This window comes from Coptis chinensis, chromosome 1 (assembly GCF_015680905.1).
Source record: "Coptis chinensis isolate HL-2020 chromosome 1, ASM1568090v1, whole genome shotgun sequence".
In the NCBI taxonomy this organism is placed as follows: domain Eukaryota; kingdom Viridiplantae; phylum Streptophyta; class Magnoliopsida; order Ranunculales; family Ranunculaceae; genus Coptis; species Coptis chinensis.
Window position 1 is genome coordinate 65,386,506 of NC_141456.1, and position 15,850 is coordinate 65,402,355.

General features: G+C 46.0%; 1 protein-coding gene and 1 pseudogene across 1 annotated transcript; both read left to right on the forward strand.

Moving 5' to 3' along the window:
* Nucleotides 1–10,512: 10,512 nt before the first annotated feature.
* Nucleotides 10,513–12,047, forward strand: LOC147524960 (uncharacterized; the record flags this gene model as incomplete). Its single annotated transcript, XM_086577444.1, has 3 exons — nucleotides 10,513–10,524; nucleotides 10,846–11,166; nucleotides 11,645–12,047. Coding segments are annotated over 3 exons (495 nt in total), but the record flags the coding sequence as incomplete, so codon positions are not given.
* Nucleotides 12,048–12,235: 188 nt separating this feature from the next.
* On the forward strand, nucleotides 12,236–14,011 carry LOC147524961 (pentatricopeptide repeat-containing protein At5g43790-like; annotated as a pseudogene).
* Nucleotides 14,012–15,850: the final 1,839 nt, after the last annotated feature.

Here is a 15,850-nt window from a genome sequence, read left to right on the forward strand (position 1 = left end):
CGTGGCACGTGTCGGAATACGGGCGGTCAGGGGGTGTGAAATGATGGCTGCCAGGTTAGCTGGCGTTTGGTGTCTCGATGTCATAATGGTGTGCCTAGGAAAGAGACGTTTTGTGGGTTTAAATACGACCGGTCTATGGAGAACAACAACATTTGCTTTTCCTTGTTCTGCTTGTTGCCGCTGCTCTTCTTCCTACCTGCTTCAACTTTTCTGTTCTTTCCCTTTACTTAGGTACGTTTTTTTTTTTTTTCTCTGGCTTTCGTTTAGATTGTGCCGTAGAAAACTGCTGGTTTGCTCTGAGCGTCTCTGTTTTGTTTACTGTTTGTAGCTTTTCGTTATGGCTCGGTATGTGCCGTACGTCAGAGGAGAAGGGAGTGTAAGAGCGAGTTCCCCTCTGCTCATGGAAGAGATGGAGTTCCATCCTCACGTGCATGGGGACCGCAGGAAAAGGAAGGTTGTTGTGTCTGATGGTAAGACGAGCAAACGATCCAAGGGGTCGTTATTTCGACAGCGGTGTTGTTTTCAGTCGCCGCAATGAAGCGGAATGTTGTTCATCGCTATTTGCCGATGGAGACGACGACCTGAAGCGACGTCGTCCCGTCGCCAGTAGGAGCTCTCTCCCTCGCGTCGGGGACGTAGGGAGTGAATTCTACTACGTTGGGAGGACGGGGAAGAAGCGTGCTGTGAAACGTTCTGACTGCAGCTTCCACTCTGCGCCCATAGCGACTAGTTTGCGGGATTGTGTTAGATGGGGATCGAGCTGAGGTCGAAGATGAAGATATGGATCTGCTGGGGACTATGGATATGGCGAGTTGTTTGGTAAGCATCTCTCTATCTGTTTTGTCGCTTTGCGTCTTAAGTGATTCTGACTATGATTTTGTCCTTGTAGTTTCTGGCTGGGTACGATAAACTCAAGGACGCCGCGGTAACGCATCGACATCGACGGCAGCCAACTCGGTCGAGGTGGGATGGATGCATCTTGCGAGCTGCACAGACAAGAAGAAACTGGAAGCGATGATTGTGAAACACCGAAAATGCGGAGGATGAAACGCTAGATTAATTGGTGCGGGTGGTGAGCTGCGCAGATGGAAGTGGCGGAAGTCACTGAGTATGCTAAGCGATGTCAGCGGGTTGCTCGCAAAGCTCAAAGCGCGTATACTATGGCCTGTAGTGAGTATGCCAAGCTGGATGAGAAGTATTGTCAGCTGACTAAGGCAGATAGGGCTCAAGGGACGGGTATGCGCGTTGTTCTGCGAGCTGCGAGGCATGTTCCTTCGACTAGCGCTGCGCCTGAGGACAAACATGTGGTTGATGCTGCATGATGTTGATTCTGCTTCTTGGTAAGTTTTGTATGTGTTTGTAACGACTCTGCTTGTTCTTTGCCCCTACGAGGGTTAAACACTAGAGCTGTGCTTTCAGGTTTGCCCTGAGCAGTTCGCTTTAACTTGATACTGAGAACTGGTTTCCACGAAAGTGGCAGTTCGTTAATTTTTGTGACTTTGTTCCCAGGCCCGATCTGGATTTCCTGGGTAGACCCAGCAGATCGGTGGGGTTGAACTGGTTGTCTGATACCTGCTGTATATTTCCATGGTAATTGTATGCTTAACGGTTTCCTTTTGCTTGATTGACTGTGCTTATTGCTCGTGTATTTAATTTATCGGGCTTGTCACTGAGGTGTGTTCTCATTAAGCGTTATACTTGTTTACTCTTGTTCGGAAGAGCGATCTAGGAGGTATAGATGTTCAGCTAGTGTAGATTTAGGGGCTCACGGCCTTGTGACTTCCCGAGGGTGTGCTGCTCACTGAGAGCGTTTTGCCAAGTTGACGTTAGGAATATAATTTCTCAATTTAGCAGGATTCGGGGAGGCGATAAGCCTGTAATGCTCCGGAGAGCGTTATGCTCGCATGAGAGCGTACATAGCCCCTAAGGGCGTTGTGCTCCTGAGAGCGTTCTCGCTGAGTTGATCCTAGGAGTATAGGTTCTCAATAGCCCCGAGGCGAGGCTCGAGAGGCGATGAGCCTAGGTAAGCTCCCCGAGCGTTCGCCTCGTGATGAGAGCGTAAATAGCCCCGAGGCGCAAATAGCTCCGAGGGGCGTTCTCGTTTGAGTTGATCCTAGGAGTATAGGTTCTCAACTGAGCGAGACTCGGAGAGGCGATGAGCCTGTAAGCTCCTGAGAGCGTTCTGCTCGCATGAGAGCGTAAATAGCCCCTGAGGGCGTTGTGCTCCTGAGAGCGTTCTCGCTGAGTTGATCCTAGGATTATAGGTTCTCAACTGAGCGAGACTCGGAGAGGCGATGAGCCTGTAAGCTCCTGAGAGCGTTCTGCTCGCATGAGAGCGTAAATAGCCCCCCGAGGGGCGTTGTGCTCTGAGCGTTCTCGCTGAGTTGATCCTAGGATTATAGGTTCTCAACTGAGCGAGACTCGGAGGCGATGAGCCCGTAAGCTCGAGAGCGTTACGCTTTCGCATGAGAGGCGTAAATAGCCCCCGAGGCGTTGTGCTCTGGCGTTTCGCTGAGTTGATCCTAGGATTATAGGTTCTCAACTGAGCGAGACTCGGAGAGGCGATGAGCCGGCCTGTAAGCTCCGGAGAGCGTTACGCTTTCGCATGAGGCGTAAATAGCCCCCGAGGCGTTGTGCTCTGAGCGTTCGCTGAGTTGATCCTAGGATTATAGGTTCTCAAACCGAAGCGAGACTTCGGAGAGGCGATGAGCCCATAAGCTCCGGAGAGCGTTCTGCTCGCATGAGAGCGTAAATAGCCCCTGAGGGCGTTGTGCTCCTGAGAGCGTTCTCGCTGAGTTGATCCTAGGATTATAGGTTCTCAACTGAGCGAGACTCGGAGAGGCGATGAGCCTGTAAGCTCCGGAGAGCGTTCTGCTCGCATGAGAGCGTAAATAGCCCCTGAGGGCGTTGTGCTCCTGAGAGCGTTCTCGCTGAGTTGATCCTAGGATTATAGGTTCTCAACCGAGACTTCGAAGGCGATGATGAGATGAGCCTGTAAGCTCCGGAGAGCGTTCTGCTCGCATGAGAGCGTAAATAGCCCCTGAGGGCGTTGTGCTCCTGAGAGCATTCTCGCTGAGTTGATCCTAGGATTATAGGTTCTCAACTGAGCGAGACTCGGAGAGGCGATGAGCCGGCCTGTAAGCTCCGGAGAGCGTTCTGCTCGCATGAGAGCGTAAATAGCCCCTGAGGGCGTTGTGCTCCTGAGAGCGTTCTCGCTGAGTTGATCCTAGGATTATAGGTTCTCAACTGAGCGAGACTCGGAGAGGCGATGAGCCTGTAAGCTCGAGAGTTACGCCGCATGAGAGGCGTAAATAGCCCCCGAGGGCCAGGTGCTCGGAGCGTTCTCGCTGAGTTGATCCTAGGATTATAGGTTCTCAACTGAGCGAGACTCGGAGAGGCGATGAGCCTGTAAGCTCCTGAGAGCGTTCTGCTCGCATGAGAGCGTAAATAGCCCCTGAGGGCGTTGTGCTCCTGAGAGCGTTCTCACTGAGTTGATCCTAGGATTATAGGTTCTCAACCGAAGCGAGACTTCGAGAAAGCGATGAGCCCGTAAGCTCGAGAGCGTTACGGCGTTCGCATGAGAGCGTAAATAGCCCCTGAGGGCGTTGTGCTCCTGAGAGCGTTCTCGCTGAGTTGATCCTAGGATTATAGGTTCTCAACTGAGCGAGACTCGGAGAGGCGATGAGCCTGTAAGCTCCGGAGAGCGTTCTGCTCGCATGAGAGCGTATATCTGATGCTTGTGGTGTGATTGGCTTTAGCTTGGAGACTTGAGTAAACAAAAACCGCAGTTTATGATGACAATCTTCAGTAGCTTACACTTGAACTTGTAATACATGTGGAGATGAATTACAATAGATAATGCCGCTACTGGTAAAATTGTTTTAGTAAGTATGTGTTCCAAGGTCGTGGCAGCAACTTCCCTTCCTGGGTTTTAATCCAATATGCTCCATTGCCAACGACGCGTTCTACAATGTAGGGGCCTTCCCACGTAGGCGCTAGCTTTGAGTCATCTTGAGTTTTCTTCAAAACTAGATCTCCAGGTTGAAAAGATCGGGGGTGTACTCGTTTGTTGTAGGATCGCTTTAGGACTTGTTGGTAGGATGCTACTCTGATAGCTGCTAGATCGCGCCGTTCTTCGAGGAGGTCGACCTCTCGAGCTAACACTGAGTCGTTAAAGCCTGACTCGACAAGCTCAGATCGGGTTGTCGTGACTGTCAGCTCGGTGGGGATGACGGCTTATGTGCCATAGCATAGGGAAAATGGCGATTCGCCTGTGCTAGAGCGAGCTGTGGTGCGGTGAGCCCATAGTATGTTTTCGAGCTGGTTTGGCCATTGGCTCTTGTTCTTTTCAATCTTTTTCTTCAAATTCTCTAGAATAGCTTTGTTGCTGGCCTCTGCCTGACCATTGCTTTGGGCGTACTGGGGAGTGGAAAATGCGTGAACTATCTTCCACTTGGCCAGGAACTCTCTGACCGTTTTCCCTTTGAACTGGGAGCCGTTGTCCATCACTAATGTGTGTGGTAAGCCGAACCTAGTGATGATATGAGTCCAAATGAAATTCCTGACATGTGACTCTTTGACGTGTGCCAATGGAATTGCTTCGACCCACTTAGTGAAATAGTCTGTGGCAGCAAGGACGAAGCGGAAGCCGGTGCTCTTCTGAGGGATGAATGGTCCCATGATGTCCATGCCCCACATGTGGAACGGCCAAGGACTCGCGATGTTGATCAATTCGCGGGCTGGCTGTATAATGTTGTGACCAAATGTTTGACATTTGACACACTTGAGGACATATGACTTGGCATCAATCTGCATACGGGGCCAGAAGTATCCTTGGGAGATCGCTTTGTGGGCCAGTGAGCGACCTCCGGCATGGTTTCCACATTCTCCTTCATGGATCTCAAATAAGATTAAGCCCGACCCCTCGCCTCGGATCGATGCACCTCAGATGAGGTCCTCCTGCGGATTTGCGGAATAACCTGTTATTCAACAAACAATAGCTACGTGCCTGGTGTGGGACCTTTCTGGCTTTGGTTCGCTCCTCTGGAAGTGTGCCGTGCTGGATGTATTGTATAATAGGTCGCATCCATGTTTGACGACATCGATCTTGAGAGAGTGGGCATGTCGTGATTACCAAGACATGGTCCGCTTGGTAAAGTCGGGTCGATCGACCACTTCGATGGTCGGTTGTCTAGGGGCGTAATTCGATTAATGCGAGTTGCTAAATATGCTAAGCTATCTGCGTGACGGTTCTCGTCACGCAAAAAATGGTGTATCGTAGCTCTGCTAAATGAAGGAAGCAAATCGTTAACAACTTGAAGGTACTTGGAAAGGTTACCTTCGCTGGTAGTGTACTCTTTTTGCAACTGGCGCTTAACCGATTCGCGAGTCACTAAAGATTTGGATCTCCTTTATTCGAATTTGGATTGCCGTAGCGCATTCCCATTATTAGTGCCTTACTCTGCGCCGTTGTTGGAAGTTGAGAAGTCTATCTGGTTCTTTTCTACCATGGCTCCCTCGGGGGATACTAGAACGACTCGATACGCTGCCTCCCCGGTTCTTTGGAACCATCGGCGTAGAGGGACCACATCGCTTTTTTATGTTTGCTTTTGAGGGTGCGACCTCTGTTTGGACTCGGTTGGGGGTCGTCATTTGGAAAATCTGCTAGGAAATCTGCGACGACGACCTTTCTGCGGCGAACGTCGCGGGGACGAATTCCATGTGGTGCTTTCGCCTGACTCTTCGCCCATATTGCCATCCCGGTGGTCTTATTTTCCTTGTGAAGGATCCTCTTCAACGGGGAGATCGCCGAGTACTTTGATTGGATAGGCTTGGAAGTAAGGTCTGAATTTTCTTGCCGAGTATAATAAAGCAAGGAATGCTCTCTCTATGTAGGAGTAATTTCTCTCTGCTGGAGTGAGTGTCTTACTTGTGAAGTAGATCGGCTTTTCTGAATTGTGTTCCTCTTTGAATAGGACCGAACTGATGGCGAAGTCCGATACTGCCAAATAAAGCCCCAGAGTTTCTCCGTCTGTCGGCTTAGCTAAGACGGGGGGTGTTGTCAGGTATTCCTTAAGAGTGGAGAATGCTTGGTGGCATTGATCGTTCCATGAAAACTGCTCGCCTTTCTTTAGTATCTGTAAGAACGGTCGGCATTTGTCTGATGCTCTTGATATGAATCGGTTGAGTGCAGCGACCATACCTGACAACTTTTGTATCTGTTTCTTTGTTTGCGGGTCGGGCATGTCGAGGAACGCCCGGATTTGGTCTGGATTTGCTTCGATACCTCGGGCGCGAGACGATAACCGAGAATTTTTTTCGGAGGGCGCTCAAAAGGCACTTTCCGGGTTCAAACTTCATTCGGTTCGTCGTAGTCTGGAGAACGCTTGCTCAAGGTGAGTGAGGTGGTCGCCTGCTTTCTTGCTTTTAACGACCATATCGTCGATGTAGACCTCCATGGTATCTCCTAACATGTCCTGGAACATGTCAGTTACAAGTCGTTGATATGTCGCACCTGCATTTTTCAGCCCGAACGGGAGAACATTGTAACAATAAATTCCTTGCTCGGTGATGAATAAGGTTTTCTCCTGATCTTCTTCAACAAGTGGTATTTGGTTGTACCCACTATATGCATCCATGAATGAGAGCAGCTCGTGCCCACAAGTCTGGTCGACTAGTTGGTCGATTCTGGGTAGTGGGAAGCTGTCCTTTGGAGTTTCTTGATTGGCGTTGGTGAAGTCGACGACAAGCCGGATTTGTACCATTCTTTTGGGAAGCTGCTACTATGTTTGCGACCCGCTCACGGGTAATCGACCTTCCGGATGAAACCTACTTGTTTGAGCTTATCTACCTCATCGTTGACTGCTTTTTGAAAGCGTAACGACAATCTTCTAGGTCGTTGTCGAACTGGTTTAGCACCAGGGTTGACGTTTAATCGGTGACATGCAATGCTAGGGTCGATACCAGGTACGTCGATATACAACCAAGCGAACACATCTTTATTCATGGACAGAAAATTTACAAGATGAGCCTTAAGTGTGGGGTCGAGGTTGGCTCCCACATAGACGAGCTTAGGGTCGTCTTCGATTCCCAGATTCACTTGCTGCTTTTCTGGAGTCGGTGCTTGGTTCCAGGCGTTCGAAAGTGCTTCTTTGGATGATTGCACTTTGGCAATGCTGGGCTGGTCTGATAGCTGGTTGGAGTGGCCGTAGGAACTGGAACGTCTTCTGTGGTTACGACAACAAGATGTCGAAAGTGGATAAGCTTTATTGCCGCGGACAACGTAAACTGGGGTAGTTTCACGCGACTACATTTGGTTGTATGGGATCCGGTGGTGCGAATTCGATACTTTGTTTTGCGCGCGTGGCCTTTCGGGCTGGGGGCGACCTCATGGGTTTCATTTTCTGGGAATGCGTCACGCTTTGGTAGTGGTCGGGTCGGCTGGTGGCGGAAGTTCTTGTTGGAGCCCCCCGTTACGTCGTGGTCTTGGCTGGCTCTCACCTCGGCCTACTAAGTCTTTGGCCATTGTATAGTTTGGTGGGCTCGTTTCGACGGCGATGGGAGGTTCACCGTCTTGTTTCTTTCGCGATGATCCGGGTTACAATGATTGGCCTCGAGCTGGTTGCTTGAAGTTCCATCGGTCCCCTCGGGGCGGAAAACGGATGACTTGGTGCAATGTGGGCCGATGACGGCATCCGATGTATCCACCGTCCGCCCTAGAATGGCGTTGTAGGGACGACTTGGTATCTAGAACGCTGAAACGCAGCGTGTTGAAGTGACCTTGTCTTCCCGGAACCCACCGAGGCGGGGAGTATGATGTCTCCTATTGGATCGCCCGGAGCCATTGAATCGAAGAGGGGTGCGATGGGGTCTATGAAGACCGATTTTGGCAAGCTCATCTCTTGGATCGTGTGGTAGAACAAAATATCACAAGAGCTGCGGGATCGATCAAAACTTCGCTTGGCCGGTCGATCAGCGATTTTGGCGTGGACCACGAGTGCGTCGTTATCGCGGGGAGGCAAACCTTGTTGAGGTCGGCCTCTGAGAAGGTGATGTCTCCTATTCCACGCCCTGAACTGCGTGGCGCGGGTGCGGCTTGTGATGAGAAGTTGTACACTTCATGGAGGGCACCTACGCGTCTTCTTTTTTCCCGCGAACTCGAGACGGGATCATCCTGGAGTGTGATCATGTGGATGGTTCTGTCGTGGTCGCGACCTCTTGATGGCTGACGGCGATCTTGGCGGACACGTTTCTCGAACGCCCTTCCGCTGTGAGGGGCGACTTTGAGACCTCGGATCGCTCCGTCGGGTGGGGACTCGCCAGATTCTCGCGGGCCATGAGTTTGTGGCGCAGTCACCGCCGGTATATTGGTGTATTGCTTGATGTGCCCGGCCGACCCGTGTCTTGCAAGTAATGCTTGAGCCCCCAAAGATACGTCGGTTTCATGGCAATTGGCTCGATGAACGCGCGAAGTAAAGGCTGGTGCGGGCGATCTGGCCGCCTTTAGCTCAGTCGGTAGAAAGTATTTCGCTTGATCTTCTAGTATGTAACTAGGAGATCCGGTGAGCACGGGCGAATTCCCGATCATTTCTTGGTTTGGGTCTGGAGGGTTGCCCTTGTTGTCGGGGTCGTTTCCTAGAGGATGATGCTACCTCGTAAACCTCTCCTTCTTCTGCTTCTTCCTCTTCTTGGTTCTGCAGTTGCATAGCCTCTTGCAGCTTGATGTATTTATCAACTCGAAGCGTCTGATTTCGGCCAAAGATTTATGGTCCGGTCTTTCGGGGAGCGATCTGGTTAGGTCGGTCTTGCGGGCGCGGCAGGCGGTTGTGAAAGCCACTGCGGCGAATGATTCCTTGAGGCCGCTCTCCATGTCTAGGATCTGTTTGAACCGGCTTAGGAAGGAGCTGTAGGTTTCTTCCTTGCCAAGAGCGAGCTGGAAGAGTGAGTTGAGGTCACCCTTCTTACGTCACGTTTGTATGCGTCTTGGCTTCGCGAGCGTGTCGGTGAGTCGTTGAAGCTTTTACTAAGTCCGCCTCGAGAGAGAGAAGAACCAATCGAGTGGGCCATCTTTTAGACTTCATGGAAAGCGATCTGCAACGAAGATGGTCGAACTCTGGTGTGCTGTAAAGTGCAAGGCTTTGAGCATAACGCTATGTGGCCGGCTCGACAAAAGTCGCGGCCGTCGTACATCGAAGGCGTGGTTGGACAAAGTCCGGAGGAGAGACTTTGTGAAGTACTTGGCAAAGAAGAAACGGAGATGCGCGGTATGTTTTCAACATCTTTTGCACTATCTGAGTGGAATCTTTCTTGACCGCATTTTTGTCGAGCCTTTGGTTTAGCTCGGTGATCTGTTGACTGACGTTGATGACGTCGTCATCTGTGGTGACTCCTAGTGGGTTCTGTGTGTCCACTTGTGCACGGAGTGTGATGTTTTCTTGTCGGAGCTCCGCTATTTGCTCGTTCACTGTTCCTAGTTGGCCTGCTAGATGATGGAGTTGAGCTTCGAGACTTGCCATGCTTCGTGGGCTTGAGACTTTTGGTTTCTGGAGTTAGGATTTACTAGGTGGTTTCTCAAGAAATCGAGACCACAGACGGCGCCAATGTAAAGGTGTGATTTGGTTTTCCCTTACAAACAGTCGTTAGAGGACTGGATTAGGTTTTTTAGATGAGACCGAGTTCGACTTAAGAGCTTAACCGCCACGTATCTTACTCGGTTTTTCTTAGGGAGAGTAGAATCAGTCCGGGCGTAGTTCATAGGAGGGTATTTATAGAGATTGAGAGTGTATCCTTGCTCTCCGTGTAAAGGATGTCCTAAATGAGGGGTGGAGATTAGGATTGCACGCGAGAACTGATTTTAAATAGGTCCTGCTTTGTAATGATGTGGATTGGCGGTCGTACAAGTAGCTTGCGGCGCGTGACCCGATGGTCGACGGTCGGGGATATGTACAAGTACATCTTTAGTCATGATTGCTTATGGATAGGGGGTCTGCGTCACTTCCTAGCGTAGTTCGCATTATACTGCGATGCAATGCGTCAGCGTTTCATGGTTTCGCGAATCTTGCGGTTCATAGGTCGATGTGTTATTTCCACCATGTTAAGCGCGTGCTGGTTAGAGAATATCATTCCCCTACAACATGGCTCACAACTTTCCACAACTACAGTGCTGTGGCACTCCTAATCAACTCCATACGGCTTTTGCAGGGTGTATACCTGGGACAGCTGGTGCCACCCTCTTATTCGAATTGGTTCTTGGATACTAGTGCCACACCACATGCGTGGCAATGCTAATGCTATGTTTTCCTCGATAATGAAAAATCTCTTGATATATCCGAACGGGTAGCATTCCCCTTACTTGAGGTTCTTGTCATTTTCAATCAAACAATTTTATCATGTTCCTCCAAAGATTAAAACTTGTTGTCCGTTGCAAAAAATCATTTAAATATGTTTTGGTGAGTAGGAGAGTATGACGAATATTCCAGTAGAGTTTGGAATTCCAGTTTGGGGTAACTTGTAATATTTTGTTTGGTTAGTCTCTGTGCTTGCTTGTACCTTAGATGTTCTCATTAATGAAAGTCAATTTATTGGTCGAACAGAAGAAAGAAAAAAGAAAAGAATTGGCTCAATAGATGAGTACCAATTTAGTTCACTCTAGTGTTGACATATCTTATACGAAGCACATGACAACAGTCTATCGGATGATTTTATGTTAAAAATTTCTTGGAGCTTCTTTATACCCTGAAGATACAACATAAAAAATCTTAAATAATTAAGTATTTTAGACAAGAACTTTGAAGCCCAACATGACAACCTAATGAGTGAATTTTCATTTTCGTTTCAAGAATGCAGGGGTTGAGAAATATTATTGTTCGACCATTAAGCCCATTCGTACCATTGCCCTTGAGTTATAAAGGTCTTCATAGCTTAACTGAAACTCGATATCCCAAAAGAAGACCAGGCTTCACAAGTCGGAAAAAACAGGCCAGTTTTTCATTTTCCTCTTTTAAGTATTATTGCAATGTACAAATTTTTATTCTTATTTTCTGGGCAGGACCATATGCTTTGGTTCAGCATACACCGGAAGAACCAAATAAACCTAATGAAGCCAGTGCTAAAAATAGGAATGCGAATGAGAAGAAACGAATTGCGCAGAGAAAGGCGTTTATCAAGGTATATTTCAATCTTCTTCTTCTTTGGTGCTTCTCAATGTCTTTTTTGTGTAAGCTAAATAGACTAATTTGTCTGCAACCACATTCACATTTTAGTGTAATATAGCACTCCACTTACTTTCTGCTTGAATGTCTGTCTAGGTGAGTGCTAGTATTTTGTGTTTATGGCCCCATGTAGATGATACAGGAACCTAACCTGAGGCAACTACATTGGCATCATGATAACTTTCACTAGTACTTCGAAAGAGGATGAGTACCATACTTACTAGAAATGTTGATTTCCACTTCTTGTACAGTTTTTTACTCAATTAAAATCATCAAAGTTTGTTTTCTTCCTTGTTGGTTATTATTTGCATTTTATTTCTTTTTATTATTATTAATACTTTTTAAGTTTATGGTTTTCTTCAGGTTTTCAGTAAGGCTTTGATGAAATGTTTGTGTTCCTTTAAAATAACTTCTTTATATTTATATTTTACCAGTCAGAAGCAAAGAAACAGAAAGTTCTGGTGCAGGAGGCCAAAAAGAAGAAGAGAAACTTGAGGATAGAGCGTAAAATGGCGGCAGTTGCAAGGGATAGAGCTTGGGCTCAGAGACTAGCAGAGCTACAGAAACTTGAGGCAGAGAAGGCAAATACAGCTTGACCCTGGAAGTCTACATAAAACAGAAATCACAAGAACCTTCATCTGTGATTGGTAATGATGTTTTTGCTTCTATATTCAAGTCAGATTTTTGAAAGCTTTTGTATTGTTCTTTGAATGAAGTCTGCATGTGTAATCTTTACTTCTCTTTGTTTGAATTAGCTAGTCCTTGATCATAAGAAACTTGAAAGAGTTAGTGATGATAAACTTCAATGAATGCCATATTGCATTTGGTTGTTTGTCGTATTATATGGCAATTTGTTCACTACACCATCAGATTCAGACATGTAAAAATTTCTGAACAATTTGGAACATTACTTTTGTTCCTCCTTCCTTCCCCTTGATGGATAAAATTTCACCCTAGTATAATGTTTAGTCGCATGACAATAAGTAATTTATACAGTAAGTGACATATTATACCCTGCTGGCTCAATGGGTATTGTGGGAGTGGTGAAGAATGTGTCAACATAGTCTAGCATAAGCCACATATTTTTGGTGCTTAGTGAATGCGAAACAACTGATTCATTCAGAACTTTAGATGGTTGTCACGTGTAAAGTTGAACTGTTCAAGTAATTGAGAGAAAATGCTGAGAATGACCCTAAATTCCAGTCTCTGAGTGATTGGGAAGTTTGCTTACAATTGAATATTTTAGATATACTTAATCTTGTGTAGAGAGCACAGGAGGCCCAAGTCGGGTTGTTGAATGTGCTCTTGCAGTGGTTCTAAATAACCTGGAAAAAAAAATCATGACGGATAGTTTGGGAATGGGAAAGACTGATTAACTGTTCAATTAGCAGATAGCCAGTGTTAAATCATTGGACGGAATCCTAAAGCTCTAGCAGTAGGTCCAGTACAAGTTTCTGTAGTAGATTTAGAATCTAAATCAATGCATCTGTACCGCTTCGTAAATGCATAATTTTTTAGAGGTGTGAGTTGGATTTGGTGTCGTGGAATTCGATGATTGAGGGGTATGTGAAGAATGGGGAAGTTGGTGTTGCGAGGGAGTGTTTTGATGTGATGCCTGAAAGAGATGTTTGGAGCTGGAATTCGATGATTGCAGGTTATGTTGGAGTTGGGGATATGGAGGCGGCGCGAGAGCTTTTTGAGGGGAGGGTGGTTAGAGATGTTGTTAGTTGGAACTCTATGGTTGATGAGTATGCAAGGATTGGGAATGTTTCGGTTGCTTGTGAGCTTTTTGATCAGATGAGGAGTCGAAATGTGGTGTCTTGGAATACCATGTTGGCTCTTTATGCACGTAATAAGGATAATGCTGAGTGTCTGAGATTGTTTGATAGGATGATGCAGGAAGGAGAGGTAAAACTGAATGAAGCTACTTTAGTAAGTGTACTGATTGCTTGCGCGAACATGGGTAAAATCGATAGAGGAAAATGGATTCATTCCTACATAGAAGAAAATGAAAGGATTGAACCGAATGTGTTATTGTCAACTTTGTTACTAACAATGTACGCGAAATGCGGGGCCATGGACTTGGCAAGAGAAGCCTTTAGTGAAATGCGGGAGAGGAGTGTTGTGTCATGGAACTGTATGATAATGGGCTATGGCGTGGATGGGTATGGTGAGAAGGCTCTTGAGATGTTCTTGGAGATGGAAAAGAGTGGAGAAACACCTAATGGTGCAACTTTTGTTTGTGTTTTATCTGTGTGTACCCATGCACGAATGGTGTTGGAGGGTTGGTGGTACTTTGATTTGATGAAAAGAGTTGACAAGATTGAGCGAAAAGTTGAATACTATGGTTCTATGGTTGATCTACTTGGTCGTGCTGGATTGATGGAAGATTCAGAGAAGCTTATACAAAAGATGCCGATGGAGGCAGGGCCAGCCTTGTGGGGAGCCCTATTGTCTGCTTGTGATACTCATTCAAATTTTGAGCTTGGAGAGATAGTGGCGAAGAGACTAATTGAGTTGGAACCTAGAGATGTAAGGCCTTATGTGCTGTTATCAAACATATATGCCAGGGAAGGTAAATGGATGATGTTGAGAAAGTGAGAATGATGATGAGAGAGCAGAGATTGCAGAAAGCTGCAGGATCTAGCCTAATTGACATTGCTGAGGCAAATGATCAGCATGAATCAATCCATAAGAGAAGCATGGTGTCTTCCATGTTGAGTGAAATGGGTGCACAAATTAAGTTATGTAGAGACGGTGAAAACACGAAGTGTTCTAGCTCTTATGATTTTAGATTGTAGTAGTACATGTACGTGTACTACAAGAACCAGTGGCTAGATCAAACATTGTTACTGTCGTTTACTGAATTATTGTTCCCCGATATCTATACGGAATCATTTCACAAGATGCCAAAGTGTGGTTGTCTTCTCTGTGTTTGTGATTATCAATCTTTTGTTATCTTAAGCTGGGAATGAGGCAGATCCCTACAGGATTTTATTGAATCAAAATTGGATTACATCCTAGTGTCCATGCAGCACCATAAAAAACCTACGAATGAAAGAGTTGAGAAAAAGCACCAACAAACATATTTACAAGCTTATTTCTATTTAATCGGTTTGCCTGACAAGTCTGCTTTTTTTGTTTGTCTCGAGTACAATAGTGCTTGAACTCCACAGTAATGAAGCTGTTTGTCACCCTGTTTCTTGGATCTCCAAGAAGAATGTGTGACGCTCAGACTGCTTTCTCGTAGTCTGACCGAACATAAATCTGTTCTCACATCAAGTCTTGTAGTCATAGACGGTCCATCAGAGTCCCTGTTGATTCAACCATAAAAACTTTCTGACTTTATTGAATGATCAATCCGTGTTGAGGCACTTGGTTTCTCCGACTTACAGAAGATAGGAGCCCTTCAATAAGGTTGATCTGCTGCATTTATAATATTAGGCAGTGTCCTACTTTCAGGTTCATCAACTTTCCTGTTGTCTGGACCATTCTTCGTATTTCCCAAGATAAGCCTTTCTGAATATTCTTCCATACCAGTCTTGCCAAATGCTATAAAAAGTAGCGCGCACATACACGTACACTTCAGTAATTCTGCACTGATCTCTTTTCCATTCAAGGTGTTGCATGCCTATATAGTATGCTGCAAACTAGAGTGAAGTTCACATAAGGTGTTGCATATCCATTCTCTTTTGGATTTTTTTGTCTGACTCAAAACTATATACTATGTTGCAAACTAGAGTGAAGTAGCGATTCCTTCTTCCTAATCCAAATCCTCTGGAGGGTCCTTTCTACCTAAAGAAGATTAATCAGCACTCAATAGTGGTGACACTTCTCTCCTGTGACCTGCAATTAAGGAAGAAGGATCTCGGATAAGAGAACTTGCAAATAAAATTACTCACTTGTTTGAATCACAATTAGTAAAACTGGCAGGCTAATGTAGACTCCGGAAGATCCGGCACCTCCAGCGAGTAATTAGAGATGCTAATAAAGCTGATTTTTGGTGATAACAAGCTCTTTATGTAAGCTCAATGTGTTGTTAAAGAGAGCTGGTAAAACAATAGTTGTCAAACTATTAGTATACTGCATAGCAGTTGGGGCGTGAGCGGAGATGGAGAGGGAGGACTTTTTATTTATTTTGAGAAAAAGAGACGCTCAAAATGTTTTCAAGTCTACAGTTGAAAAATAAAACAGAGAAGACCGGTTTTGATATAAAATGGCTGCATTAATGTTACTATCCGGTTGTATTTTTTCATTTCTAGCATGCATTCCAGCTTAAATGTAAATATAATGCTCTTTCCCCATTCTAAGGGTTGTAGCCATCTCAATTCTCACTCAAAAGGATTGCAAGAACATTTTCTGTCGAAAGAATGGATGGAAGAAGGAGCATTAGAAGATAGTGTCTAAACTAGTTCTTAAAAGGACGTAATAATTTTTCGTGCATTATAAACTTCTTCATACTTAATTCCTATTATTCCAACTAGTCGATAAACATTATCTCTAATAAACATAAAAATACACAAACTAATCAACCAATGATGACACATCCTCAAAACAAAAACAAAAAAACCAACCTGGCGTGAAAGATCGAATTGACCCAAAATAACATCAGAAGCCTTCAATGTCTTATCAATATTCTC